Source organism: Candoia aspera, chromosome 11 (assembly GCF_035149785.1).
Source record: "Candoia aspera isolate rCanAsp1 chromosome 11, rCanAsp1.hap2, whole genome shotgun sequence".
NCBI classification, from domain to species: domain Eukaryota; kingdom Metazoa; phylum Chordata; class Lepidosauria; order Squamata; family Boidae; genus Candoia; species Candoia aspera.
Window position 1 is genome coordinate 23,100,923 of NC_086163.1, and position 26,938 is coordinate 23,127,860.

General features: G+C 45.5%; 2 protein-coding genes across 5 annotated transcripts in view; one reads left to right on the top strand and one right to left on the bottom strand.

Moving 5' to 3' along the window:
* The first annotated feature begins 6,118 nt into the window (after positions 1 to 6,118).
* Positions 6,119 to 9,990, top strand: GINS2 (GINS complex subunit 2). The gene is made up of 5 exons (XM_063312940.1): positions 6,119 to 6,282; positions 7,037 to 7,151; positions 7,709 to 7,808; positions 8,142 to 8,268; positions 9,202 to 9,990. Exons 1-5 carry the CDS (start codon positions 6,193 to 6,195, stop codon positions 9,325 to 9,327), a joined length of 558 nt encoding a protein of 185 aa, XP_063169010.1. The 5' UTR covers positions 6,119 to 6,192; the 3' UTR covers positions 9,328 to 9,990.
* Positions 9,991 to 15,134: 5,144 nt separating this feature from the next.
* Positions 15,135 to 26,938, bottom strand: part of GSE1 (Gse1 coiled-coil protein) — a 198,895-nt gene continuing 187,091 nt past the window's right edge. For all 4 annotated transcript variants that reach the window (XM_063312910.1, XM_063312908.1, XM_063312911.1 and 1 more), the window contains exons 9-16: positions 25,381 to 25,946; positions 23,521 to 23,633; positions 22,555 to 22,825; positions 21,730 to 21,837; positions 20,495 to 20,869; positions 19,326 to 19,598; positions 16,995 to 17,098; positions 15,135 to 16,152 (exon numbers count right to left, since the gene is read on the bottom strand). In XM_063312910.1, the coding sequence (XP_063168980.1) occupies positions 16,018 to 16,152; positions 16,995 to 17,098; positions 19,326 to 19,598; positions 20,495 to 20,869; positions 21,730 to 21,837; positions 22,555 to 22,825; positions 23,521 to 23,633; positions 25,381 to 25,946 (1,945 nt within the window). In that variant the 3' untranslated portion in view covers positions 15,135 to 16,017. The remainder of the gene's footprint in view (positions 16,153 to 16,994; positions 17,099 to 19,325; positions 19,599 to 20,494; positions 20,870 to 21,729; positions 21,838 to 22,554; positions 22,826 to 23,520; positions 23,634 to 25,380; positions 25,947 to 26,938) is intronic.

Consider the following 26,938-nt stretch of genomic DNA (forward strand, 5'->3'; position numbering starts at 1 on the left):
AATTAAGTCTTTTAAAACAAGGTTTCATTAAATATTGGGAAGGGAGGATTATTTTTAGCCAGCCACAAAGACTCTCTGTTGGAGCTCCCAGGAAATGTGGTCTTCCTTGCCACCTCATGCCTGAATTGAAAGAAGTCACATGGACATCGTTCACAGCCAATGAGGGAATAAAACTGTGTGATTGCTGCGGATAGAATGATTGTAATACAAGCTGAATGACATAAGAGATCACCATTTGTTTCAATCATGACTGACTTCATCAAATCAGTGGTTCAATATGATGAACTCGTTCTTTTTCACAGCCAGATTTTTAGTCTTGATCAAAGGCATCAAAACTCTCTCCACCAACTCTGTGCCATGAAGCAATTAAAACTGACTCAGCCTGTTTGTGCAATTGCACACTCAGGATGAAACCTGACTAAATTATTAGAGATGGAATTATTGTTGGAATACTGTAAGTCCCCAGTGATTGTATACCTAGTCAATCAATCTCAGCTATTTAAGAAGATGGGATGCAATTTCCGACTTACTCCCATTTTGTAATGCTTGCTAATCAGACGTTCGGTTTTCAATCGTCATTTCATTCCTCTGGGTTCATTCAAATGAGATGCAAATGTTTTAATTTAATGCGGGATCAGACGGAGTGTTTTCTTTCAGATTGAGCATGATTTGGCATGTTCTGTTTTTCCTTTAAAAATCACGTTTCCCAAGCCTTTGGAGTGGGTGGAATATTTATAACGTATCACAGTTTTACTACACCACATTAAAATTTTCCACCTGATCTTTATGAACTAGGTGTCTATTCTGTTCAGAACCAGCTTTCCCCCCTCACCATCCAAAAAAAAAAGAAGTGTCATTTCCAACTCCTTATATGTAAAAAATGGTGTATGTTTGTTTTTGCAGTTAATTGTGGCAAATATTTTGTTGCAGTGCCAGCCTGACCAGTGTAAATTAGAAAAATGCGGCTGATGCTCTGAAAATAGACTGGCCCTTTAGTTGAAAGCTTCCTACTCAGAGGTTTAACCCCATTTTCTTTCCTTCTGATTAGCTGGGGTTGGAGATCACAGATCAACTGCCCTTGATTGGCTTTTGTTCCTTATGAATAATGGCACTGTCAAATTCCTAGAAGAGTTGGGAAGGGCTTCAAAGATCATTTAGTCCAACCCTCTGCTTGTGCAGAATGTTTCCTAGTAAGATGTCTCTGATAGAGGACCTGTCCTGGTTGTCCTTCAAACATCTAAAAGAGGAACGTCCGGTTGTACACGGCGGGAGCAGAGGTGAAGGGCATTCCTTGTAACAATCCTACTGTCAGTTTTTGTCCCCAGAAAAGAGGATGAGTGGGTGAAGTGGCTGCCGTTTATGTAATTTCAATGGTGTGGGGTTCCTTTCTATTTTGCCCACTCAGCTCCCTCGTCAAGCAGCAGCATCACTGTGAAGATGGGTACATGTTCCACAGTTTGGCCAGCTGAGCCCTCAGAACAACTGGGATGTCCCTTCAGATAGGGATGCTGGCCATGATATTGGACCGTAACCGTCTCTTCTTCTGGCTAAACATATTCCTCAACTTTTCCTCAAAGGAATTGGTCTTCAGATCTTTCTCCAGCCATCGCCCTCCTTTATTTCCTTTCTTTTTTCTTTCCTTTTTGTAAAACAGTGTCATACAGGGAAGAAACAATGGGGTTTCTTTAATTGGAGAAACAATAAAATAGAGAACAAGGCCCACTCATTCCCTGTGGAAAACAAGACTAGGCTAAGAGTTCATGGCTAACCCCACCGCCCCATAGTCGAGCTATTTTAGACCAAGTCAGACCATCCAGCGCCTTGTGGCCTACAACCAGTAGCAGCACATTGTCAGACTTCTGGAGGGGTTCCTTCCCAGTCAGACCAGGAGGTGGTGGGCTTGAAGCTACATGTTTATGCAAAGCAGAGGTTCTGCCCTTGATCTAAGACAGTGTTCCTCAATCTTGGCAAGTTTAAGATGGTGGACTTCAACTTAAGTCACCCATCTTAAACTTGCCAAGGTTGAGAAACACTGATTTAAGATCTTCCCTTAGAACAATGTAGTGTCCTCCTCACGAGTGATCCTCAAAGCTTGTCTTTCTCCCTGCCAGTCCCACCAATAGCTATGTGGTACCAGATGGTCCTCTTTTGGGGCTCCTCATTGTGGATATTGAACAGAGACCAAGAGAAGAGAAGCAGTTGTGAGAATAAAGAGCAAGATGGAGAAAATGCATCCTTTTCTGGGCAGGTTCAGCCAAGTTGGTTCTCCTTGACCCCAGCGGTGCCCAACGTCTGTAGCCTGAACAACTCAGCACAGGAGCTGCTGAGAAAAGGGGTGTAAGGGTGGGGGGAGGCGGCGTTTAAAAACAGATGGAAATGTAATTTTTTTTAACAGCGGTAGCAGATGGTAAAAGGCAGGAAAGCGTATTCACACTATGCCAGAGTCAGTTGCGAGCTTTCAGTGCCTTCCAATAAGACTCAGGCAACAGCTCCCTTGGGAGAGGCAGGTGATGGGCTTTCTAGGGGTAGTTTATTATGTTTATTATTTTCCCCCACTGCAAACCCCAGAAATTTTTAAAAAAATGATGGAACTGCAGACAGGAACGCAGGAAGGATTTCAAGAGAGGGGTGATGTTCAGCTGGGGCTCACAGGGAGATCAAAGGTATGCTTTTCAGCTGACTCTCTGCCTCTGTTCATTAACCGGCGGCCAGGTAGGGTGGACAGGTGAAGGGATCCCTCCCTCCCTCCCTCTTCTGATGGCTCTACCCAGGAAGGACGCCAGCCAAAGTACTGTCTTTGGCTCCCCGCCCAAGCAAATGCTACTAGCGCATGCAATTTGTGCAAACAAACTCCTTGGGTGCAGAGCTGCTCAATTCAGGAAGCTAATAATGAAAACAAGGCCTGACGTTTTAGATGGGGAGGGGCAACAGGAAAGCCGTTTTGCTCCACCCTCCTGTTTTCGGCCCTTTTACCATCCTAGGCCTGGCTGATTTCTCTGCAGAACTGCCCCTGCTTTTAAGCAGGGAGAGAGTGGCCTCAAGACAGACAGTTTGGAGTAGCAGTTAAGGCACCGGGCTAGAAACTGGGAGGCTGTGAGTTTGAGTCCCGCCTTGGGCACCAAGCCAGCTGGGTGATTTGGGGCCAGTCCCTCTCCTCAGCCCTAGGGAGGATGCAATGGCAAACCATTTCTGAAAAACCTTGCCAAGAAAACTGCAGGGACTTGTCCAGGCAGTCAGCAAGAGTCAAGACTGACTCAAAGGCACACACACACACACACACACACACACGCCTCAAAGGGCAGATGTTGGCTTTATGAGACTCCCTCAGATGGAAGAACCTTGAGTGCCCCGTGGATGATCCTGTGCCCTAAACTTGCTGGCATCGTTCAAGGCGGGGCAGCAGGGCCCCCACAACACTGCCAGTGCTGAATGAAGATTGACCTGGCCACCCCATCAGCATCGTGCAATGGAGATACTTCCTCAGACTTTGTCTCAGGGTGCAAAATGCCTTTGGAGTATGTGGGATGTGTCTGCAGGAAGCCTGGAGTGTTGAGGGACCCTGGAAATAAACGGAGGCTGGAGCCCATGAAGGCTTCTGGTTCAGCCGCTGAGATTCTGCTTTGCACGCAGACTGTCCTAGTTTTGTTCTGATGCTCCCAGCTGGCAGGTATGTGTGGCAGGAAAATCACCTGTGCCATATTCTGCAAATAAACTCCCAAATTGCTCTCTCTGTGGGGAATCGCACGGCGCTTCCTCAAAAATGGGATCCAATAAATGCTCTGAAGGCCTTGACTTACGTCTAAAGAGGTCCACAGGGTCCCTGTTGCAAGGCAGCTGAGCCCTAGGGAAGGGCTGCCCCTTCCCCCCATTTACCACCACTTGGAAATATTGTGAGTCTGCGTGCAAGGCACAGCGGAAGAACTCATCTGCACGCCACACGGTTGTTTTAAAAAGCAAGGTGGTAAGAGCCATCAGCTCCCGCTGTCAAAATGATGAGACTTTTTTCTAGAGATGTTTCAGCCAAGCTGGTGTTCTAAATGTGCTATAGCCTGTGCTGCCAGGAACAGCAGGATAACGATTCCTGTTTGTTGCCTTGAATCCAGATTCTTTTCCACCTTCATTCATGGAACGCAGACCAATGCTACGTTTGTACACTTCGCCCTGTGGAAATCCTTCAGCTCCTTTAAAGAAGAGAATAAAAAGGTAAAGTCGCCTTCGAGTCCAGCTTCGCAAGCAAATGGTCATCTCCAGGGAGTTTTATTGACAAAATGATTTGTCATCACCTTCTTCTGGAATAATCCCCCTCCCCAACTTCCTAGTTGGTTTTACAGCTCCAAGATTTCCTTGTGGTCTCCCATCCAATACTAACTAGGCCTGATTAAAGGTGAAGCATCCTCCAACTTAGACTTGGCTCCTGGTGAATTCAAGGATTCAAGCAGTTTCCTTGGCAACAGGACAAACATGGGTTAAGGATGCCTTCTTCCAGGATGACTTTCAACTTCCAGGCCCAGAAATTCCTGGTCACTTCCCACAAGGAGTTTAAACGTGAAACATTAGGACGAATCACCTGGGAATGGTCATTCACGTTTTCAATGTCAAAGTTGACCACAAAGACATAAAGTGGAGGAAAAATGCAGGATTTGAACAGAATTGCACAAAGATTGGTCACTCTTAATATTGTTGGAAGACTTTCCTTTTTCTACAGCGACCTGACCACCTAACCCTTTGGCTGACCCCATGCTCTACACCCGTGTTTCTCAACCTCAGCAACTTTAAGGTGTGTGGACTTCAACTCCCAGAATTCCCCAGCCTGAATGCAGAATTCTGGGGAATTCTGGGAGTTGAAGTCCACATAGCTTAAAGTTGCCGAGGTTGAGAAACATTGCTCTACGCAGTCTTTCTCAACCTTTTGCATCCTTTGGGGTCCAGTAAGAATCCAGGGTCCTACTATGATAGCCACTAACACTCCACTTTTTCCAAAATGGATGTTTACACATTTACAGGCATTTTGTTAATATAGCTACCACTTAAAGTAAGTTTTAAGGAGTCTCCACCACTTACTTGTGTCTCACAGAGACTTACTTTGTCACAACCCTGCTCTAAGGCGTTCTTCAAATCAAAGTATTTTCTCCCCTTTTTTCCATTTTCCTTCTGAATTTGTTCGTACCTTGTTATGTCCAGTGAATATTTTGCCTTTGATTTATATCCGTGTTTTTCAAACTTGGCACCTTGAAAATATGTGGACTTCAAATCCCAGAATTCCCCATGCTGGCTGGGGAATTCTGGGAGTTCAAGTCCACCCATCTTAAAGTTGTCAAATTTGAAAAACACGGATTTATATCTAACCCCTTTTTAATTGACAAAATAAATACATTCCCCGGTTAGAGATGTGTTTCTTATGAAACATTCATTTTGGTTTCGCAGGAACTAATATTTTTGCTTTATTTGCGTTACCCTCTTTTTTACTGCAAAAATAGGAAGCGTCAACTTTTTTTCAACGTCCTGTCCAAAATTGATGCGCATTTTTCGCGGGAAAGCCTGGCCCCGCCCAGACCTCCTTTGGCTTTCTAATAAAATTCTAATACTCGGGACAGTAACCAATCAGAAAAATAGTGCCTGGAAGAAGAGCCAATCAGAAAACAGTGCGACCGCCGTCAGTTAAAGGGAGAAGGCGGGAACAAAAGAGGTTCTCTCGGTGAGGCGTCGCGCGAATGAGGTTTATGAATGGCTGGTGGGTGGGCGGACCTTGTTTTTCCTCTCCTTCCAATGGCAGGTCGTGTTGCCTCGAGGAATTAGATACAGACGTGACTGAGAGTCTTGTAATTGGATAAAAGGAAAAAGAGGGCGGGAATTTCTTTAGCTTTCCCTCAATGACAGAAACCGCTGCCTCCGGAAGGCGGGTTGAGAGCGCGGGGAAAAAGCAGAGGTTTTCATAGGGTGAGAAATTAATAGTGGGCGGGTCATGGACTTGTCCTTCAACCAGTGACAGGAAGAGGGAAAAGCGCGCGAGAAAAGCCGAGGCGTTCATAGGACGAAGCACGGACTAAAGGCGGGGCTTCTTCCTTCCAACCAATAGCAGATGCAATCCCCGGGGTGGGAAGGCCCGTGGCGGCCACCGGCTTTCTCCCCTCAGTCGACGGCGGGAGGTTGGTTGGAGCCCTCGTTCTTCGGCCGCTCTTCCCTTCCTTCCCGATGGAGGCCGCCGAGGTGGAATTCCTGGCAGAGCGAGAGATGGTCACCATCATCCCCAACTTCAGCCTCGACAGGATTTACCTCATCGGGGTGAGGCCTTCGGGAGCGAAGGGCTTTTTCTCCCGGTTTGACGGACTACAACTCCCATGCTCCTTTATCCCATGCCGGTGAGGGTTATGGGAACTGAAGTCCAAAAACAAGTTGTCCGTTGTTGCCCGGGGAGGGGGCGGGTTGCCTTTCGTCTCCCATCAGCCCAAGCATGGCTGGTGGCAGGGGATTATGGGGGCTGTGGTTGAATACGTTTAGGGTGCCCTCAGCTACTCCCATCATCCCCGGCCAGGATATGTGTCGGCAAGGGATGGTGGGATTTGTGGTCCCCCAATTCCACTAGATGCCTTTTATGGGGGGGGGTAGATTTCCACTCCCATCAGCCCCAACCATCATGGCTGGGGGTAGGAGGTTATGGTGTTTGTAGTCGCATACGTTTAGGGTTTCCTCGGCCCCGACCAGGATAGGCGTTGGAAGAGGATTATGGGGTTTGTGGTCCAATGCAATTAGGGTGCCCTCTCCTTCTCCCATCATCCCCAGCCAGGATATGTGTTGGCAAGGGATGGTGGGGTTTGTGGTCCCCCAAGATTATTCCACTTGATGTCTTGGGGGGGGGTCTGCTCTCATCAGCCCCGCCCAGCCAACCTGGACCATTTCCTGGGACAAGCCGGTCGTCAGCCCAGATGTTTGGTGGGCACCAGCCCTTGGGGCGGTTGCCGACGGCGGGCAAGCAGGTGGTCCCTTTTGAGGGCTGAGGCCCCTTCCTGAGTGTCTCCGCTGTGGACGTCTCTTCCAGGGAGAGCTGGGTCCCTTTAACCCGGGGCTGCCCGTGGAAGTGCCCCTCTGGCTGGCTGTCAACCTGAAGCAGAGGCAGAAGTGCCGGCTGGTGCCTCCAGAATGGATGGACGTGGGTAAGGGCTGACGCACCGGCCTCTCCGCGCGGCCCCGGCTGCCCAGGAAGCCGGCAACTAGCCTTCCCTCTCCTCTCGCTGCGTTTTCCGTTTCTGTGGCTCAGCAGGGATTTTAAAGTACGTGGCGCAATTGGAGTCAGCCGATCCTTGGCAAGATTTCGCTTGCAGTTGTGGCGGTTGCAACGCCCTTTCACCTGTAGGCTCTTAGGAGAACTGAGTCCGTATCAACGATTGTGCCAAAATTGGTGGCTTGTACTCTTCTCATACTGGAGCTGAATACTGCTGGAAAAAGGCTCTTTCTTATAAGTGTACTAATTTATTTTAGAAACTGAAATCGTGCATGTAAAACTAAAACAGCGAGAGAGATGAATAGAAGCTTTTCTGCTGAAATGCAGACTCCTGTTTATTGTCCAGTTTTGTGCCTGCATGCTCCTAGCAGATAGAGTTTTTTTTATCAAACGGTTCATCCACTAGTGTTAATGGTATTTCTGTTGGGTGTGGAAAACTGCAACACTTTGTTCTTTGGCAACTATTCTTATGTTTCAATTGCCTTATAGAAAAGCTGGAGCAAATTCGAGATCAGGAGCGCAAAGAGGACACTTTCACCCCAATGCCTAACCCTTTTTACATGGAATTAACAAAGTTGCTGCTGAACTAGTGAGTAGGTGTCTTTTTCTTAACAGTATTGTTATTAGTATTATTTGGAGATGCAGCAAATTCCAATTCCATCAGAGCACAAAGAACCTAGGATTGTATTGGATTTAAAATTGGAAACCAGCAAGAACTCTGCAAATGTTCTACAGCATTTCCAATCTATTCCCACTTATTAGTTTGTATTATGTTATATAATAATAATATATTATATGTTGCTTGACTTTTTTGGTTTGTGTTTAGAAACTAACTAACGTTTTTAATATCCAGGACTATTTTACAACGTGTGCGACCATTAACTCTTTGTAATGCGACCAATCCGTTTCTTTCCTACATTAGTGCTGCAGATAATATTCCAAAGGCAGATGAGATAAGAACTTTGGTTAAGGATATGTGGGACACTCGAATGGCGAAACTTCGTGTATCTGCAGACAGCTTTGTCAGGCGGCGGGAAGCTCATGCCAGGGTAAGAGAAGCCTGTGACGAATGGACTGAAGTCATTGGAAGAATATTTCTGTGGTATAAGCTAATGCAGCATTTCTGTGAATTGGTAGTAGAAGTGGTACTAGTATGTCAATTCTAGAATAGCTGAGAAGGACAGTAGTCTTCATCTTCCTTACTTGGTAGCAGTGGTAGAGGAACCGTAATCCTGCAGACATAGTGAGGTTTTGCATGCAAACATACAACTGTTGTGTATGCTTATGGATTGACTGCAGCCTTCTGAAGTGACATGTGTTGATGGTGGCTATGTAGAATTCTACCCGGGTGCATATTCCTATTGCTTATGCCCATAATGAAAGAAGAGTGTGTTTTATAATACAAATTACACATTTGTGGCTCTGAACTCTTTAGTCTAACAAACTAAGATTTCAGGTTGAATATCACTTACCAGAATGGTGGGTATATATTTTGTTCCTGCACCAGCTTCCTCACTCAGATTCCCTCCAGGTATATGGGACTGAACTTACATCATCCCCTGCCACTCTGAAACTGAATGGGTAAAAGCTGGTTTATAACATTTCATTATGGGAGCAGGTCACAATTGTTGACCCGCCTTCCAAATTCTTCTAGCCGAAATGGCATATAAACTGAAGGAGTGTAATAAACTATGTTTGCAGAATTCTCGTTTGGGTGCATTTTGAGATCGGTTGTTAAGCTCTGGGAATAAAGAAGAAAATAGATGTATAGAGAAATTTAAAAAGTAATTAAGAGGCTTTAAGGGAATGCAATCTAAATTCTCTTCAAGTTATTGACAGACTCTGCCTTATTGTCACCAAGCTGTCAGTCATAGGAGCTACAGACTGGTTTACTTTTAAAAAAAGCAAACGGTGCATTTCTGAGGGTTAAACTCTGCCACTTACATTTCTGCAAATTGTGTTGTTTTTTTGTCTTTTATAAGCTGGATAATCTGACTCTGATGGAGATCAACACCACTGGTGCTTTCCTCACCCAAGCTTTGGATCACATGTACAAACTCCGAACAAACCTCCAGCGGGGAGAGAGTGTCCAGTCCCAGGACTTTTGACAGCAGGGATTTTTCATGGAAAGAATATTCCCTTAAGCAACCACCTCTCTGGCATTACTGCCTTCGGAGCAAAACTGTGCTGTGACAGATTGCGAGGTAGCGTTCTTCATAGCATTTGCTTGTGGGAAAAAACAATCTGCTAAATGATCCACAGCCTGGAACCTAATCCAGTCTGCCAGTGCTACCAAGGAGTTGGCAAGGTCCTTGGCAGGTGAGGAGGATGGTTGACTTTCCCTGGCAAACAGGCTTTTGCCCAACAACGCTCCAAGCGCTGCATGCCTGCCATTCCAAGACACATCGGATGTAATTATCCGTGGCTGCCTTGCTTCTGTGCTAGGTTGTTTTACTATCGTTTGTAAGTTGGTAGAAGGAAACTGCTTTGTTGCATCTCCTATGGATGCCGTTCCTTCATGGCCTATGGCTTCTGATCTTTGTGGAAAAGAGGAGAGAGAGTTTTAAGCTTCTGGCTGCATAGCACTCAGCAGGCCCGCCTGGGAAGTGATTTGTGCCTGCCAACCCGTCTTTCCAGCCCACCCTGGGTTCACCGCAGTGTCGTTCACTGAAACCTATTTGTCAGTTATCTCAGAAGTAAAGGATTTTTCCCCAGAGGCCATGACAGTGACCACTGAGGTATGATGCCTTTTTATATGTATCGGCTAAGAGAGAAAGAACTTCTCTGAAGAAACGAAGCCACAAAACCCACAGGGTTTGGCTTGGGTTCCATTTTTCTTTTAGATGCTTGCTGTGGAGACTGACTAAAGCAGCTGTTTGCATAACCATACACCAGCTATATTAATCCTATGAGCATTCTCACTGTTAGTCATAATTACAAATGTTGTTAGCCATCTAGTTTTTAAATATTTGGAGACTGCACTCGGGGGGGGGGGCACTACAGAGATTTGCTAGTTACTGTTTTATTAGGCAACTGCAAAATAAATATTTCAAAAAGCAGTACATTGCTGCAGTTGTAAGTCTTTGACCTCTACTGCGGGGTAGCCTCTGGGACATTTCAGATCCAGAAGAATGTGCCCAAGAAAACGAACGTTGCTTAAAAGTACAGTGATTTGTCCTTCTTAATGAAAGGGCTTATCAAAATCTGGAGGGTTTAATGTTTGTAACGGAGAGCCTCAATGTAAGTTCCACCCTTCGACTCATACAGATCCTCTTCTCTTTTTATTACTTCTCTTTTTCAATATTGGTGTTAGAATTTTAGTAAATGAACCTTACTTGGCAAGTAGCATTTTTACATTAGACTCTGAATTTTTTGCAGGTAAATCTTGTGCATATTTAAACACACACACACACCCACACACACACCCTTTAACTGACCTAAATGCTCTTAAGCCTGGGCCCATATTAGCCTTCTGTGAGGCACCGGTATCTGTTTGTTCAGATAGAGACATGTTATATCTAATAAATGTTCTTTCAATTCACTCTTGTAGGTTTTTCCACACACGTAGTATCTAAAGCCTGTTTGTAATCCAGTTTGACTGGATGCTGATGAGACTCCTCTCCTAATTTAGCCTTGGCTACCCTAGTGATGTAAATGTATGTCTTTTCGCTTGGGGGGGAGTACAGCATTAATGACCTACCTCAGTGACGTGGTTGTGAGATGCTGCATGGTTAATTCTTACTCCAGTAATGTCCCACGTGCAACTGCTACAAGGTTTGATCTCTCTTGTCCAAGGACCCATTTCTAATACAAAGAGCTGATACAGCTTCTGTTGAACAGGGGGGAGGGGGTCTGGGAAAATAATCCTTTGCCATGATTTAGGAACATTTTATTACTTTTTTTTTTGGATGTTGTCAGAAATTACAGCAATATATTCATAAATACCTAATAACTACATTCAACAAATATATTACATTACATTTAAGTCAAAACAAGTACACTTAAAACAAGTTGAAATTGTTTCACAGCATCTACTGCCCAAGCAGGCCTGGGCCTTTGCCCTCCTCCTCCTCCTCCCGCACTCTGTGCTTATTTGCGGAAGAAATCCTACACATTACACCAAACAATCAGCATGGCCCTCGGTCCAAGGGAGAGCAAATAGGTTATTTTTCAAAATGTAAGCATTGGGCCAGGACATTTGTGAAGGAGTGGGAGGGAGGAGAACAAGATTAACTAGCACAATTATGGGTGGTAGAAAAGTAAAAACATTTGCAAAGATGGATTGGTCCAAAGTGGGCTATGTTTTTTTTTTTTTTTCATGTTAGCACCTCTTTAACCTCTGTCTTTATAATTCTGCATCATAGCTGGGAAAGTATTTCAAATGATACCTGGCCTGCTTTGCATGGAGATAGTGGTTGCTCTGGCAGTTTGCTCACCAGTGTCTGAAGCTAGATTGGACTTCAACCAAGCTTGACTAAGTGCACATTCATTCTTTAATATAAGGAAATCAAGCCAATTGGCTCTCCTGCGTGTGCTTAAAAAGCACATGTTGGGCTTGCGAAAACTGAAGCAATGTGATGCAAAATACAGCCCACATTCTATTCATTGGAGGGGGGGGAATAGTGCAATTAGGTTTAGAAGAATGATTGCAACAGCCTTGCTCTTCCTGTGTCCATGTTCACCCCACCCCACCCCCGTCCCTTATCGGGGGGGGGGGGAAACTGCAGGAAAAAGCGTGCTCTCTGTCGTTTGAAAGACATTGCTACTGCAACTGATAAGCCTGGTGTGAAAATACTTGCTTTCAGTGAAACCCCATTTTGGTAAGCTAGGAGTGGGGCAGTGGGTTTCATTACTGAGTCAGAAATTTAGAGTGCCATTTTTCTTAATAGCTTTCTTTAAAAAAGGCAGTCTTTGCTATGCTATATGAGTGGCCCTTAGATGTATTTGTTGCATCTAATTTTGCCTTCTTTCAAGGCGAGCTTTTGTAAATCCATCACAAAAAGGCCTTCTGGGCAGAAGTCCTGAATGTACTGCGGTGTGGTCTCGTAGTAGCCGAATACTTTTCAGCAGCCCTGAGGCGAGGGGATAAAAACCTTTCCAAGTTTTGCTTTTTGGTAAAATCTAAAGAATGCCATGACAAAAAAAGTTTTTCCCCCCCTTTTGAAGGCAAGCATACAGTAATATCCAAGTATCATCAGAGGCAGAAAAATAAAATAACTTGAACGAGTTTCACGTTTTCTGCTCTTCTTTCTCATGCTCCGTCAGAGCTGATTGTCTCAGGTTATCACAGATGGATGTTCAGAAATGGGCAGATTTGGCTGTTGGTAGATCATTCAGTCATTGTAAAGAAGTCAAGAATTCTTGGCTGCATCTAAGAACAAAACTTCCTAAAGCAGGCCACTAAATTTGCTCTTTAATGTTCCTTCCTTGTCACATGGTTTCTTCTGGAGAATGGCGAGGACTTTGGTATTAAGAGTTGCATAGAATTGGGAGGCGTGCCAGGCAAGGCTTGGTCACCTAGTTGAAGCAGCTGCCCCAGCTGAATTTGTATTTCTAAGCAGCCATGAAAAGCATTGGATTATCTTCCCATGTGACTGGTCACACAGTCCTATAAGAATGGTCTTTCCATTACCAGGGAGTTTGTTATTTTAATAGCTCTAGCAAACACAGCATTGCACATCAGCCATTAAATCAAAGGATAACAAATATGAAAAAGAAAATCTGGTAAATCTTTGCTGCAGAGAGACTAAACATTCCAGCATTCTCTTGAGTGTCGTTTAGGTAGAAAGGTGGACTATAAACTGAATAAATAGTATTCAAAATACTGAGATTTTTATTACACTTTGCAAGAATTGTTAGGCAAAAGGAAAGCCATTTTTAACTTAAATCTCTCCAGGCAGTTTATGAATGTATAAAGAAAGGTTGGGAGAATCAAGAGGGAGAGGTTTACCTGGAAGGGAGCAAGAATAGGGACTGAGCCTCTGGGAGAGGTGATTTTCCCATCAAATCTGAAATGTACAATGTGGACGGCTCTCAATAGTATATTGGTTGGTCAACACAGGAAGGCAGATGGCAGCTCAGTATTAGGCAAAATTTCCTGATAGTAAGAACAGCTCAAAAGTTATGGAGGGAGATGGTAAGCTTGCCTCCACCTGGTAGATTGACACAGGTGAGGCAGTCATCTGTTGAGGGTCATTTAATTTGGATATTTACTTTAAGCAGAGCTTGGACTCATCAGCCTAAGTGGAGCCTTGCAAGTCTATGATTTTCAGGGTGATGCTGAACAGCCAGCACACCCAACCCTACAGCTAGTGGTGAAGAATTGTAGTTCAGCAACATCTAGGGGATTGCAAGCTCCCCCTATTAAATTGCATGATCCAATCTTTATACACAGTCTGCTTTTGCACGTTGCAAAAGACTTGTGCAGCTACACCTAAAAAAGAAGTAAAGTGAGAAACAGTTTTGACGTGAGTGAAGGAAGCTTAAATCGGACCTGGAGGTTTTTTTTACAGCATATGCCATGCTAACTTACCCATCTTGTCTCTAATGAAAAGATTCTGCTCTGGTACTGTCAATTTCATGGTTAATTCAGAGAGAATAGCTGAAGTCTGGGTTGGGTTGGGTTGGGTTGGGTTGGGTTGGGTTGGGTTGGGTTGGGTTGGGTTAAATAAATCTGTAGGAATGCCTTCAGTTTAAAAAGTCACCCAGGCCATGCTTAAAGAAGAAACCCAATGCTAAGCTAAACCAATTCTTTATTCAGAAGCATTGAAATGTTGGCAGTCACAACGTGAGCTGTAGATTTAAGATGGCTATTCAAAAGCCACATATTGTACTTGTACTGTTCAGCTTTTGGGGGATTCTGAATCAAGAATAAAGAACTGGACATGCAACATGCTGGGACTCTTAACATTAGAAGCACAGGGCCTGTTTTAGCATAGGCAATACTGCAGTATTTACTAAAGTATGTGGAAATACTTTAAAAGAAGTGCTTCAAAGGACACAGGAGAGCCCAGAAAGCATTTCTTTCGAATCATGACAAGCAGGGGAGAAACACAAAGGGGGGACCCTTAGAATGTCTTTCAAAGCAGCTGCTTTGGAAAAAGACACAGCTACTTTAAGAGGCTCCAAAGAGGTGCTTCACACAAGCCCTCCAGTATTCCAAAGGACCTCTTCCAAAGAGTTAGCACAGCTCCACTATATTGCAATGATGCACCTGTAGATAATTTCACCTATGGGGAAAGGTAATTGGTACTATGGCGCCAGTGAAATGCAAAAGATCCATGCGGTTTGCTGGGGCCCATTTAGAAACACCCCCTTGCAGAATGGGCTTTTGTTATGCCAGTAGTAGCATCCGTGATTGTGTGTGAACCACCCTAGCTTTAGCTACGTAGCATAATTTTTTTCCTTTTTTTTTTCATATTACTCTTTGATGATTGAGGCTAGATCTTCTAAAGGGACAAAAAGCAAGAAACCTCAGAAAATCGGTGCCGCCCAGGTGTGATTTTAGGTGTTGCAGATAAAATGAACAGGTATGAAATCCACTAAGTGTCCTAATCCTGCGACTAGAATCTCAGTTGTCTCAGATGGAGATCTTGTCTCCTCAATAGCAGTTAATCACAGTTGGTATTCCAAATGCTTTAAGAAAAGGAGGAGGGGAAGGCGCAGGAGAAAATGAAGGGAAAAGATATTCCTGGTTTTTAGCAAGAGAATTTTCTGTGCCAGTAACTGGCGCTACACACCGCAAACTACCAATAGGTGGCAGCACTTGCCCCAGCTGAAAGCTTTCCTTTAATTTTTTTTTTAAAAACACTTCATTATTTTTTCAGGTCCTGACCAGCAGCTGTAAAAACCCTAAAGCGAGCCCATTTTTTTTTCTTTTGCCAAAAAAAAGAGAGAGAGAGAAAGCAGAAACATATTGAAAATGGCAAGCTTTTTATAATAATAATTAAAGTAATAAAAACGTACAAAACTTTTTAAAATATATACACACTAAGGCTGAAGCACCTTTTTCAACTCTTTAATTGCAAAATCTTTGTATGAAAATTCTACCCACCGGGGTACATAATCTATGCATCGTATGTTCTATACATCTTCCCCTCCCCATGATAGAAAGGTACCTTCAGTTTGTTTATTCACTTTTATTTGTCAAGTGAAGTGCATTTCCAGCCAAAACTGACTGATGCATGGGAAGTCCAGGCTGGAAGCTGCATTTTCTTCTGCTAGATTATTACTGTGCAGGAAATGGTCATCCAAAATAGCCAGCAGTTCATTCTAACAAAAATGGATGCATACGGGTACTCTTGGGCGAAGAAACAACGTATTTCAGAACAAATAAAACAACTCAAGTATAGCAATTGAACTAATATGGCAACGCAGAGGAGGAGCCAGGATTCAAACCTGGCGGCCCCTTCAACAGGAGGCGAATGTTAGTGTCATTGATGGAATCTCTGGATTAAAACCAAGATCTTCAAAAAAAAAAAAAAAAAGAGAAAGAAAAGCAGACGAAGATGCAGAAAGAAAATAACCCTTTCAAATGTAATGAAAACTAGAGTCCTTCTAAATAGATCACTTGCAGAGTTTTTTAAAAGGTTCAGTTCAGTTGCACTTTTTAAGAGGTGGGTTCAGATTTCTGGATCCCACCAAATCCTTTGCTCCATGCATGGCACATTCTTTTATTTATTTACTCTTTTATTTATTTATTTAAGCTTCAAACCTCCCAGTGAAAAATATTAAATATTCCAGGTAATAAAATAGATTATTATTTCTATATTCTATGTTTGGCCTAGTGCAAGGGAGTGTCACCTGGGATACCCCTTGAAATAACTCCGGGGCCACTGCATTGCAGGCAACGCAAGGCACTTTCTCAAGTGATCTAGTTCGGCCTGAAGTCGCTCCCTTTCAGAGACAATCTTCTGCTTCTGGTTCCTTAGCTCCTGCAAGGAAGAGAAGAGGCATTTGAGACAGTCCCATTATCCTCCACAAAGGCAAGCGGGATTTAGCATTCCAGAAAACCCTGGCAGCACAGAAAATACAACTCCTGAACTGAGATGCCACAGACATCTTCCCTGAGACTCCCAGTCCAAAGTTTCTTCCTTTGCTTTAGCCTCCACCGTGCTGTGTCAAAGGGACCAGCACCCATGGTGCCCAGCTGACCTGGGCTGATCTCAAAAGGAGCTCAGCAGGGATGGATGGAGACCATTAGGAGATCCCAAGGCTGGAGCCTTAATAAGGAAATCAAAAAACTTCCCTGAAAAAGGCACAGACTTCTATGTTGTGGCCAAGAAAGCTCATGGACACAGGTAGTCCTCCACTTACGACCATTTATTTAGTGACCGTTCAAAGTTATGAGGGTGCTGGAAAAGTGATTTACAACTGGTCCTGCACTTAAGACTGTCACAACATCCGTGCAGTCACGTGATCAAAATTCAGGGGCTTGACAACTGGCATGTATTTATGAGGGTTGCGGCATCCTAGGGTCATGTGATCACCATTAGCAACCTTCCCAGCCAGCTTCCAACAAGCGAAGTCAATGGGAGAAGCCGGAAGCACTTAACGACTGCATGGCTCACTTAACAATGACTGTGATTCGCTTAACAACTGTGGCAAAAAGGACATAAAATCAGGTGTGACTCACTTAATGGCCACCTTGCTTAGTGACAGACATTCTGGTCATAAGTCGAGGACTGCCTGTATGTCACCACAAGTTGAGCTTGATCGAGGGAGTCTCTACCGTTTAGCTGTTCTCCGCAGATCTAGGGGCCGAAGCCATACTCACCGCCATGGTGTGTGAAAGCTGTTCCGCAGTCAAACTGAGACTGTAGTGCTGGGCCTCTAAGCGTCTGCACTGTGTCTGCAGCACTTGCCGTTCCAGGTTTTGCTCTGCAATCAAATTTTAACTTGTCAGTCAACTGCTACAATTTCTGGTTTAGGCTGCTTAGACGGAGCCCGTTTCTTGGCTGTCTGAAGCTAAATCCATGCCCGTCCTCCCTTTCAAAACTGCGCCCAAGAGGGAACATGTCCTAATCTACATCAGAGCATTCAGAAGTAGCCTGCTGGCATTTGTTTAAAAAAAAGAAAAGAAAAGAAAGAAATTTCTCTGCTTTCTCCATCAAGAAGGGAACACTCCGAAGATGTTTTTTCTTTAAAAAAAAGAGAAGAATGGCCTTTTAACGTCTTGTTCCTTTCCAATTTAGTTTTCTGAATATTATTCAGTTGCAAAGGGAATTTGCAACAGATTGCAAAACTGAAGTTCCTGCCCACCCCCATCAGTCTGCCGAATGTGCACTTGCGGGATTGTGCGTGCTTCTAACCCTCCTCCCCATTTTTTTTTTCCTTTTTGGTAACTTGGCCAACTGCATGCTCAGTACCTAGAAAACAAAGAATTATTGTTCTCACTGATTCTTTTGTTTACTAGGCTATTGCTGCTGCAATTGCTGATGACTCCATACCTGACAGCCATAAATCAGTAATCATAATCGTAAATAAATCAATAAATGCCTAATGGTACAAATGTTAATACCAACCTCCTAAAATTTAGTTCTTCCCATTTCAAATCCCTTAAACTTTCCTTCCAGAAAGAAAACAAAACCTAGTTACTTTCTATTCCAAATCACTTAATTTTTTTCCTTCCAAAGAGCGGAAGAAGATCAGTAATAGTTATTTAACAGCCCTTGAGGAAAAAGTTTCATTTTTCTCCCAGCGAAATAAATGCGCGCACACACATTTTCTCAAATGTCAAGACAGTATAAAAACAAAATTTGCACAATTCACCAATTTTACAAGATCAATAGCAATTCCTAAGATTCATTTGGAAGAAATCGTATCTACCCAAGACTCAAACAATTTAGAGATGGAAAGGTGAAGGAACAACTGGTTGTTTCTGAACACCTAGCTAGAGGTTTCAGGAACCAACACCTGGTGTTGACTTGATCACAGAAGATTCCCCGACTGTTGATTTTAAATCACAGTGCTTCGGAGTGTTGCAAATCTGTCCTATTTAGATTTAGATTTAGATTACCACCCCTCTCCCCCAACGGGGAGAAGATAGAATTACTATCTTCTAGAGTCCAGAGTGTGTCCATTGAGGGGAAAAACACTCCATGAGGAATTAAAGTTGCTAGAATTTAAGGTAGTGTAATCACTCCCTATGTTTAGGAGTCAGAGCTTACGAAAAGCCTTTGCCGGATCTCTTGACACTCCACCTAAAAGACAGTTTATGTCCTCTTGAAAAGGACAAGGGTGAGACATAGCTTCCAAGAAATCAGAAATGCAAGATTTATGCACGGGGATAAAACTAGAAAGTATTGCAACAGCTGATGCAGTGAAGGCCATTTACTTTTTCTGTTCTACAGCAGCTGGAATAAGGGCAGAGAGGAAAGGAAGGGAGACCGTTTTTAGCAATGTGGATGTGATGAAAGATGAGAATAGAAAGTGGCTGTAGGAAGACCAGTGACCTTCACCTGGACACAGCAGAGACGGGTAACATGCAAAGTCAGCCCACTGCCGGCACACAGACTTCCCAAAGAGAAATCTCCCCACAGGTTAAAACAGTGTTTCTCAACCTCAGCGACTCTGAGATGTGTGGACTTCAACGCCCAGAACTCTCAAGCCAGCATGCTGGCTTGGGAATTCTGGGAGTTGAAGTCCACACATCTCAGTCGCTAAAGTTGAAAAACGCTGGATTAAATGTTCCTGATCATGGCCACAGGTGCTACACATGGTAAGTGCGCAGAAGAACAGATCTACATAAGAAATTATGGGAGAACAGGTCCTATTCCAAATGTCACACATTTTTTCGTAAGAATTACCCAATCTCCTCGCCATTTTAGTTGCTTTCCCCCCATCTCTAAACCATTCCCTTGTAAGGGAACCTGCACACTGGGTTTGAAAGATGGGCATGCGGGAGCTCATGCATTATGCAGAGAAGATCTGTGCAGGTCAGGAAGCTCCCTTCTGATCTGGATAAAGAGTATCAAGGATGCAACAGTTTAATGGAAAACACCCATTTGGAAAGGGAGTCACAACCTGCTCCATCGTCCCTGTGTGTCCCTGAAAAACAGACATAAAGCAAAAACTTTATAAAAATTCCTGGACCACTGTAGCTTACCATCTACGTGTTCTTGGTAAGCCTCAAAGATTGCTTCAATTCCATGCCATTTTGGTCTGGGGTACTCCTCCTCTTCCTCCTCTTCTTCCTCCTCTTCCTCTGAATCCGAGATCTTGTCATGTTCTGGAGGAATAAGTCCCTTATGCTGGGGATCTTTCTGGCCGTTCTGCTGTGGCAAAGACCCCCAGCTTGAAGTCTGCAATTCCGGAATGTTATAATGGATGGACGCATCCACTTTATGGTTCTGCTCCGCCGAATGAATCATTGAATTACCTAAAGGCCAGCAGACAAGAAGGAATGCATTGGCACCAAGTGTAACGATGACTTGATCCATGTATCAGGACCAGCTGCAATGTAATTTCTGAAGAGTTATGCAAATATGTAGATAGGTATGGGAAGAGAAACACACACCAAGCCTTTGATTTATTGGACCTCCATTAAGTAGACTTCTAATGCCCAGGGCAAAATCCATCCCTGGATCCCATTTGGGGTGTAATGGACATCCTTCCCCCGGCCCCATTACTTCATTAAACCCAGGGCTTCCTGGATAGCCTTTCTGCCCACCTTACATGGACCATCCCTGGGATGAGAACTGGATGGTTGTAAACACAGACTTGTCAGTACCTGCTGCTGGAAATGCAGTTGAAGTATGGCAAACAGGTAAGTTTAAATCTGCATGAGACCAGGACGAGGTGGGCGTCCTATCAAAATCACTACAGAGAAAAATAACTGCACAGTCAACCATTTCACTTGTGCTCTTGGGCAGTGTTCCTCAACCTTGGCAAGTTCAAGATGCGTGGACTTCAACTCCCAGAACTCCACAGCTAGCATGGCTGGCTGGGGAATTTTGGGAGTAGAAGTCCACCCATCTTAAAGCTGCCAAGGTTGAGAAACCCTGGTGTAGAGAATCCTACTGTGCGCCAAGGGTTGGACTTGATGGCCCCTTCCAACTTGATGGCCCCTTCCAACATCTCCAACTTCCATGAGATGTTTCTAAGCACTGAAAGAGAGATGTAGGAAGCCCTCCTTCATGTTCCTGGAGGAGCTGGAGTTTTCTAATCCCAGTTTGGCTTCCCCTTTGTCTGTAGGCTCCAGTAGGTGAGAGATACTCCTGGAACGAAGCGATCTCTCGGCCTCTCAGGTTTAGCGTTAACCCACGTTTTCATTACCTTTGTGTTTCTGCAACGCCTTCTGGGTGGACTGCAAGACGGACTCATGGAACTGATGGGCAAATTCCTCGGCCAGGAACGGTTCCCACTGCTTGTTCTTCCCATTCAGGCTGTGGGAGAGCGGAATGGGGACATCTTTCGGCAAAGAGCCCCGCATGCAGTTCAGGAGGCTCAGATTCTTCTTGACCGGGTGCCCCTCGCTCAACCTGGGCTTCTCAGCAGGGAGAGGAACCAGTTCTTTGGCTCGTGGAAACTCGTGCGGCCTCAGATGATTTGTTCTGCAGGACTCGGCTGTCTTCTGGGCCTCTGGCAGGCAAGCTGGAGCAACGCTGACTGGCTTGTCCAAATCCAACGGCGTTTGCTGCCCTTGTGGTTCTTTGGGAAGGGAAAAGGCAACGTGTCAGCTGGAACCAGGGAGATTTGAACACCCTGTGATGCTTCTGGAATCCATTCCTTGTCCAGAGATGGATGGCTCAACACAGCCCTATGGAAAGATACCTTTCCACTTAATTCTCTGCAGAGCTGGTGTTCATTTTCCGGCAAAAGAACTATAACTGGAAGCAAAGCAAAACCGAAACTACCCTTGCTTCTAACATGGTAACCCACCCTTCCCAAAGATAGTTTTGTGATGGGCCAATCGAGGCATTGTACTTCACACGCTACCCTCTCCGACAGCAATTTGATTTCACACCTTGCCGTGAGGTAGACCTAAGCCTATCCTTGAACAGGAAAACTGTTACTTGCTCAAGGCAAGTATGTGCCGGAGCCCAGATCAGTGATTTCATTTGACAAGAGGGCTAGCGGGTACCACCCAAACTGCAACTGTCCTCCTGCAGAGGCATTTAGCATAATTCTTCTGTGCTTCCAGTATTCCCAACCCTTGTCTGTCTTGGCGTGGTTTCAGAAGCCGTTGGAGGTAATGAGGCTTGGGGGCATTTTTTTCTTTCGGAATTCCTGCAAAAATTGCAGAAGGTTGCGTTCCACAAGATGCTTTCCTGGGAAGCCCCACTGAAGCAAGTGCCCTCTTGCCTTCCTGTGATGGAAAATTAAGATAGACGCGCCACCCTTACACACAAAGCATCCAGCAGACCAAACAGGTTTCTGTGAACCTACATCTGTCCCATTTATACCAGAAAAGAGTTAGATAAGGAGATTGGGTTCCATCAGAAGCATCTTGCAGCCTCAGGAAGCCCCTGCCCGTCCCTTCAAAGACGCTGCCATTTATAGCCACTTACCAGCTTGAACAATACTAGGACTGTCCCGTGGGGAGCTTTTAACTGATGATGCTGTGCAGATATTTTTTTGTTTCATGGCATGAAGCATCTCTACCAGCTTCTCTTTATCTGCAAGGCAGGAAGCAGAGATGATTCTCAAAGGATAAACAACAGGAAGCAGGATCACTATCAGTACAGCCTACGAGAAGCTCCCTGGCTGTGTAGGTCCATCAACAGGACAGACAAGGGGGAGTCAATGAGTATTTTGCACTTTTAAGAAATTAGTAAAGTGCTTCACTGAGAGGGCTCCTTGGGTAAAACAAGGGCTGGATGTTTGCTCCAGGGATTTCGAAAGCCATCTGCAAGGGATTTATCATGACTTTTAGCCCCCAGAGCAATTTCTCTGTTCCTTCCATGATGGGGGGTGGGTGGGTTGTAAGGGTGGGGGGAAGAAAGGTATTAAAAGAAGAATGGATGGGTCCACCACTTAGGTTAGGAATCCCCATGTTTGCAATTCTCTACAGGGAAAAAAACATCCTGCCTGTTCTTGGTCTAAGGCCACTCAATGGTTTCATGATGAACATGAGATCTGGGTGGTTTCCCTTCACACAGCTACACCACTTCTGCCAAGCTGTATTCAGTCTCCTGGATCACACAGGATATCAGCAGGAGAGCAAGGCCAGTTCAGGTGATCAACAGTAACATTCCCTGAAGTATTTTTCAAGACCCAGTTCAGGCAGACGAACTAAGATAGCAATGCTGATCTGGCTCCTTCAGAGCCCTACGGTGCTTGACAGCCATGGGGAAACATCAACCTCTACAATCTTCAGAAGCCTGGACCAATACCTTTCCTTTTTTCCGCAGTAATGTGGGTTAAATTGAAGGTGGTGAGGAACCTCTTCTTCTCTTCAAAGTTGGGACTGTGGTTCATTTCGTCAGGGCTGTAACGAGTCGAGAGCACAAAACGGGGGGAAGGCGTTGGACGTTTACTCTGGATGGTTGGTGGGGAGGGGCTGCTTTCCCGCAACATTCTCCGTCTTTTCCTCCGTTTCTGGATCAGCAGCTCCTCCTTCTGTTGCTGAGTGGTCAGCCCAAAAAGCTGTAGGAACTCCAGCTTCTGGAAGAACAAAATAGGAACATAAATTTATTAAGGCCTTCTCTTTTGCTGAAGAATACATCAGCCAAGCTTTCCATGCCACCAGAGACCTAGTTTTCTTGACAACAAGAAAGGTCTTCTCATTTGGGACAGATAAGAGGAGGAGGAAGAAGAGGAGGAGGGGAAGAGGAGGAAGGAGGAGGAGGAGGAGGAGAAAGGCCATGATAATACCTAAAAGCATCTCATTTTTAGAGAAATACCTAGCTGGTCAACCCTTTCTAATAAAAAGTGTGTCAACTGAAAAAAAGGAGATAAATATAAATGACCTAAACAAAGGTCTAATATTACTCGTGCAGCCAACTGAAAATATGGAAGAGTTCTGTGCTTGAGTAGTTCAAGATTGACGCATGGCTACACCACCACTTCAGACTTAGATTTGTGACCCTGATGAGAATTTGCCCTGTGGTATCGAACATGATTCATCTTTAAAGGCCAACAACACTCAAAGCTAGCGTATCTGTCAGAAGAAAGGCTCCACGCTTCAGGTTGCCAGCAAAATTCAGATCTTGGCTTCCTCCTAAGCCCCTTCTTACGTTAGGTCTAAGGCAATGCAAATCCTACAGATCACACGATGCGCCTGCCCTGTGCCTCCTGGGGTAGCGAATGCTCTGTTACTTCAACCTACATCGTTATGTGAAACAGGAGATGAGACTGACCTCAGAGGAAGTGTCCAGCTTCAAAGGTGGCTGCTCTGCAACGCAGCGCAGATGGGCCCGTACTTCCTCTTCGTCGCTCTCATCGTAGGAATCATCCAGATCATAATAATAACCTGCGCACACCAAGCAGAGCAAATATGAAGCTTGATGACACCCAAGAACCTCATACTGACTTTTGCCAAGATGCCAGCTTCTCCCTTCAGAAACCCAGGCAATGCCACAAGAAGCATTTGCATCCCGCCACGATGCCCAGGGAAGAGCTGAATTAATTCTCATCGCTGTTCTGGGTTCACAGAAGTGAAAGCGGCCGCCAGGGCAGCTGGGCCTATTATGCAGGAAAGAGCGCGCTCTGCAGTGTGGCGGCCACGCATCTGCAAAGACAGGCACAGAACCTGACCAGAGATATTCTGCCTGGGGGAACGCTCAGATCCCGCGAGGAAGAAATTATGCAAAACAGCATCCGATAAGATGAGAAGGAAGTCATGAAAGGGAAAGCTCAGAGGAAGAGAGGAGACGGCCAGCTGTTTGCATCCCGTGCTTATAAACAGAAGATGGCCGCTGGGACTGTCCCCACACTTGGATGCTCCTGTTCTTCTGCAGCACGGCAGACCCTCTCATGCTGAACCAGAAGAGACCATCAGGCAGACGCACATGTGGGCTATTAAGGACCAGGCCTGGGGACTGTGCAGAGCTGGATGCAGGCCAGTTTCCAAAGATCAGCCTTTCCAGATGTGCTGTGGAATCACCTGGGGCATTAGAGGAGCAGCACCCTAGCCCTTTGGCGCAGGAGAACGCTCATGCCCCCACTGGCACAGCAAGCAGCCACACTGCTAGCTGACACACTCCTACAAAAGGACAGACTGGAGGGATGCAGGAAAAGGACGCTTTGCACAAAGAGAAAGGACACGTCCAGCCAACGTCCAGAGACAAAGAGGGAGGTGCTGGCTTGTGATGGACGCCTTTAAACTCCCTCCCTTCCTGCTTAAATGCTTCATTTTCCTCCCTTTTGCGAATCCCACTAAGACTGTACATCCTAGATTAATATTTAAAGCTGCTTTATTAGTCTCCGTTCATCATTTATTAATTGGGCCTGTCTCAGGAAGGCAATTTGCAGAGCAGCTTGAAATGTGTGTTCAAAGCGAGTTGCAGATGGAGGGAGGAAACCTGTGTGACTCCCTTGTAAGGCCACGGTGTTTCCTGAAAGAGAGGAGACCTCGCAGAGCAGGGGCTCGGCATAACCACAAGGCGGGGTTCCTTTTGTTCGACACCCTTGCTTGGCACAAGAAACACAACCCTCGGGCTGAATGCTGTGCCCCGTGCTGTATTTTCCTTTATCATTTTATTACATCTTTATGATTTCTTCCATCATCATCATTATTATTATTATTAGTCTTGGACTTTAAGCAAGGAAGTCCATCTCCCATAGAAAAAATGCTTTTTAATCAGTGGTGTGCAAAGGGTTTCCAATTCCAGATGCCCCATTTCGAGTGCAAACAAGCCGGTCCAACCTTAATCGCGGTGGGTGGGTGGGTGTCCACAGGTGTGGTCCAAAAAGTCAAGGTGGCAGCTGCGGTGGTGCAATCCGAGCTCTGCTCACCTTGACTTTTTGGGCCATTCCGCTCAGCCCCCTCTGCTTCCTCGAACAGTCCTGACTTGAAATGGCCAGAACTGGATGGGGACCCTTGGAGACGCTTGAAGCAACCGGTTTCTAGCCTGAAGTTCTTTGCAAGGTCCTACTTTCCAACACTCCCCCCACCCCCGAGAAAGGGCAAAGCTCAGGATTATCTCGGTGTCTTTACTCCTCCGGGGAAAGGTGCCCATCGGCCCCATCTCCATCCTCATTTGGAAAACGAAACCAACCTTTCTCCTGGGCTTCTCTCCGCTTCCTCTCCTCCAGGTCCAGCTTGCTGACGAGCTTGCGCTGCTGCAGCAAGAATTCATCGTAAACATACATGGGGTCGTGGCCTCGGGGCAAGAGATGCCCGTAAGGGGGACCGGGCTGGGTCTTCAGGGTCTCTGCAAATGGTCCGCTCTGTGGGAGGGGGGTCCTCTTCTCCCATTCGCCTAACAAGGGTCCGTGGGGAAACCCACCATGCTCCGATCCGCCCAGTTCTCGGCCCGGTGGGTATTTGTCCAAATGTTCCTTTTTCCGGGATCCGTCCTCGACCTTCTCAGGACAGTACACACGCTCCACTTTCACTAAAGGGATGGCGTGCCGGGCGGACTCATACTGGTTGGCGTGGGCCGGGAGAGGGTGGCTATCCAGTACCCGCCGAGCTTCCGTAGCGTTGTCGATCAAGGAGACCGGGTTCCAGAGGGAAGTGGGGACAGGGTGGGGCTGCGGCTTGGGGGAGATGAGCGGAGGGGGCCCTCCAAAATGCTGGGCTTGGTCTCGGCTTCCCAGTTCGGGGCGGCCTGGTCCCAGTCTGGAGAAAGAGGAATGCAAAATGGCGTTAACACGAATAACGACAAACAAGTCCCTTTGGTGGCTGCCTAGCCAAATTAGGCCGTCTCATCCTCTTCTTGCCAAGCAGTGGCCTAAAAGCACCCGGCTGCTCTTCTTCGTGCCACCCTTTCAGCTTTTATATGCAGGACCAAAGGCAGCGATGCAACTGGCTACGACTTTCTAGGGGACGTCGTTTTGCATTGCTTGCTCTGTCCGGCTGTGAGTAATCCTGGGAGTAATGCGGGCAGAAAAGCTGTATACAAATAAAATAGTCTTTTTTTTACACTTTATTTTGTGCCTGCCTTTTATACATTAGGCAGAAAGAGCACAGCCCTCAATACGTCAGTTTCTACTCTGTATTACAGTTCTGTGCAGTTAAGAGCTGGACCTTTTCCCTATAAAACTGTCCAGTAGAGGGCTCCTTGGCCAGAGAAGGTGGCCCATTCATGCCTGTGGAAGCCAGAGTGAGCGACATCTGGTGGCGTTGCCATTAAATGCTGCAGAAACCAGATCTTTCTCTGGTCAAGAGTGTTGTGCTCAATTCTCAGTGGCACATGAGTTGCCGTTCCAATCTTTCCACCTCTACTACAACCCAAGGCATGCAGGAACCTTCTGAAGACCACCTGGTGAGTTTCACTGCTGTGTACAACGTGGAAATTCTCCCTGTAAAGCACATTCATTTAGGGAAAGTGAGATCATCTCCCCCAGACACTGAGACCCACCAGTAAAGGCATTGTATTTATTTAAATTTACAGCTTAGACTCTTTAATTTACAGAGCGCGCATTCCTATTTAGGGAATAGTACACTGGACAACAGTGCTTTCTTTGACATGCAAATCCTTCCTTTCTTCTATGGTTCAATTTATGGGGAGATGCTTCTCAGGAGAGACATTGACCACTCTAATGGAGTCTAAATGCAGTTTCCTTTTTGGTTAACCAAGCTCAGTTGGCTACTCAAAAGCTTCTTGCCAT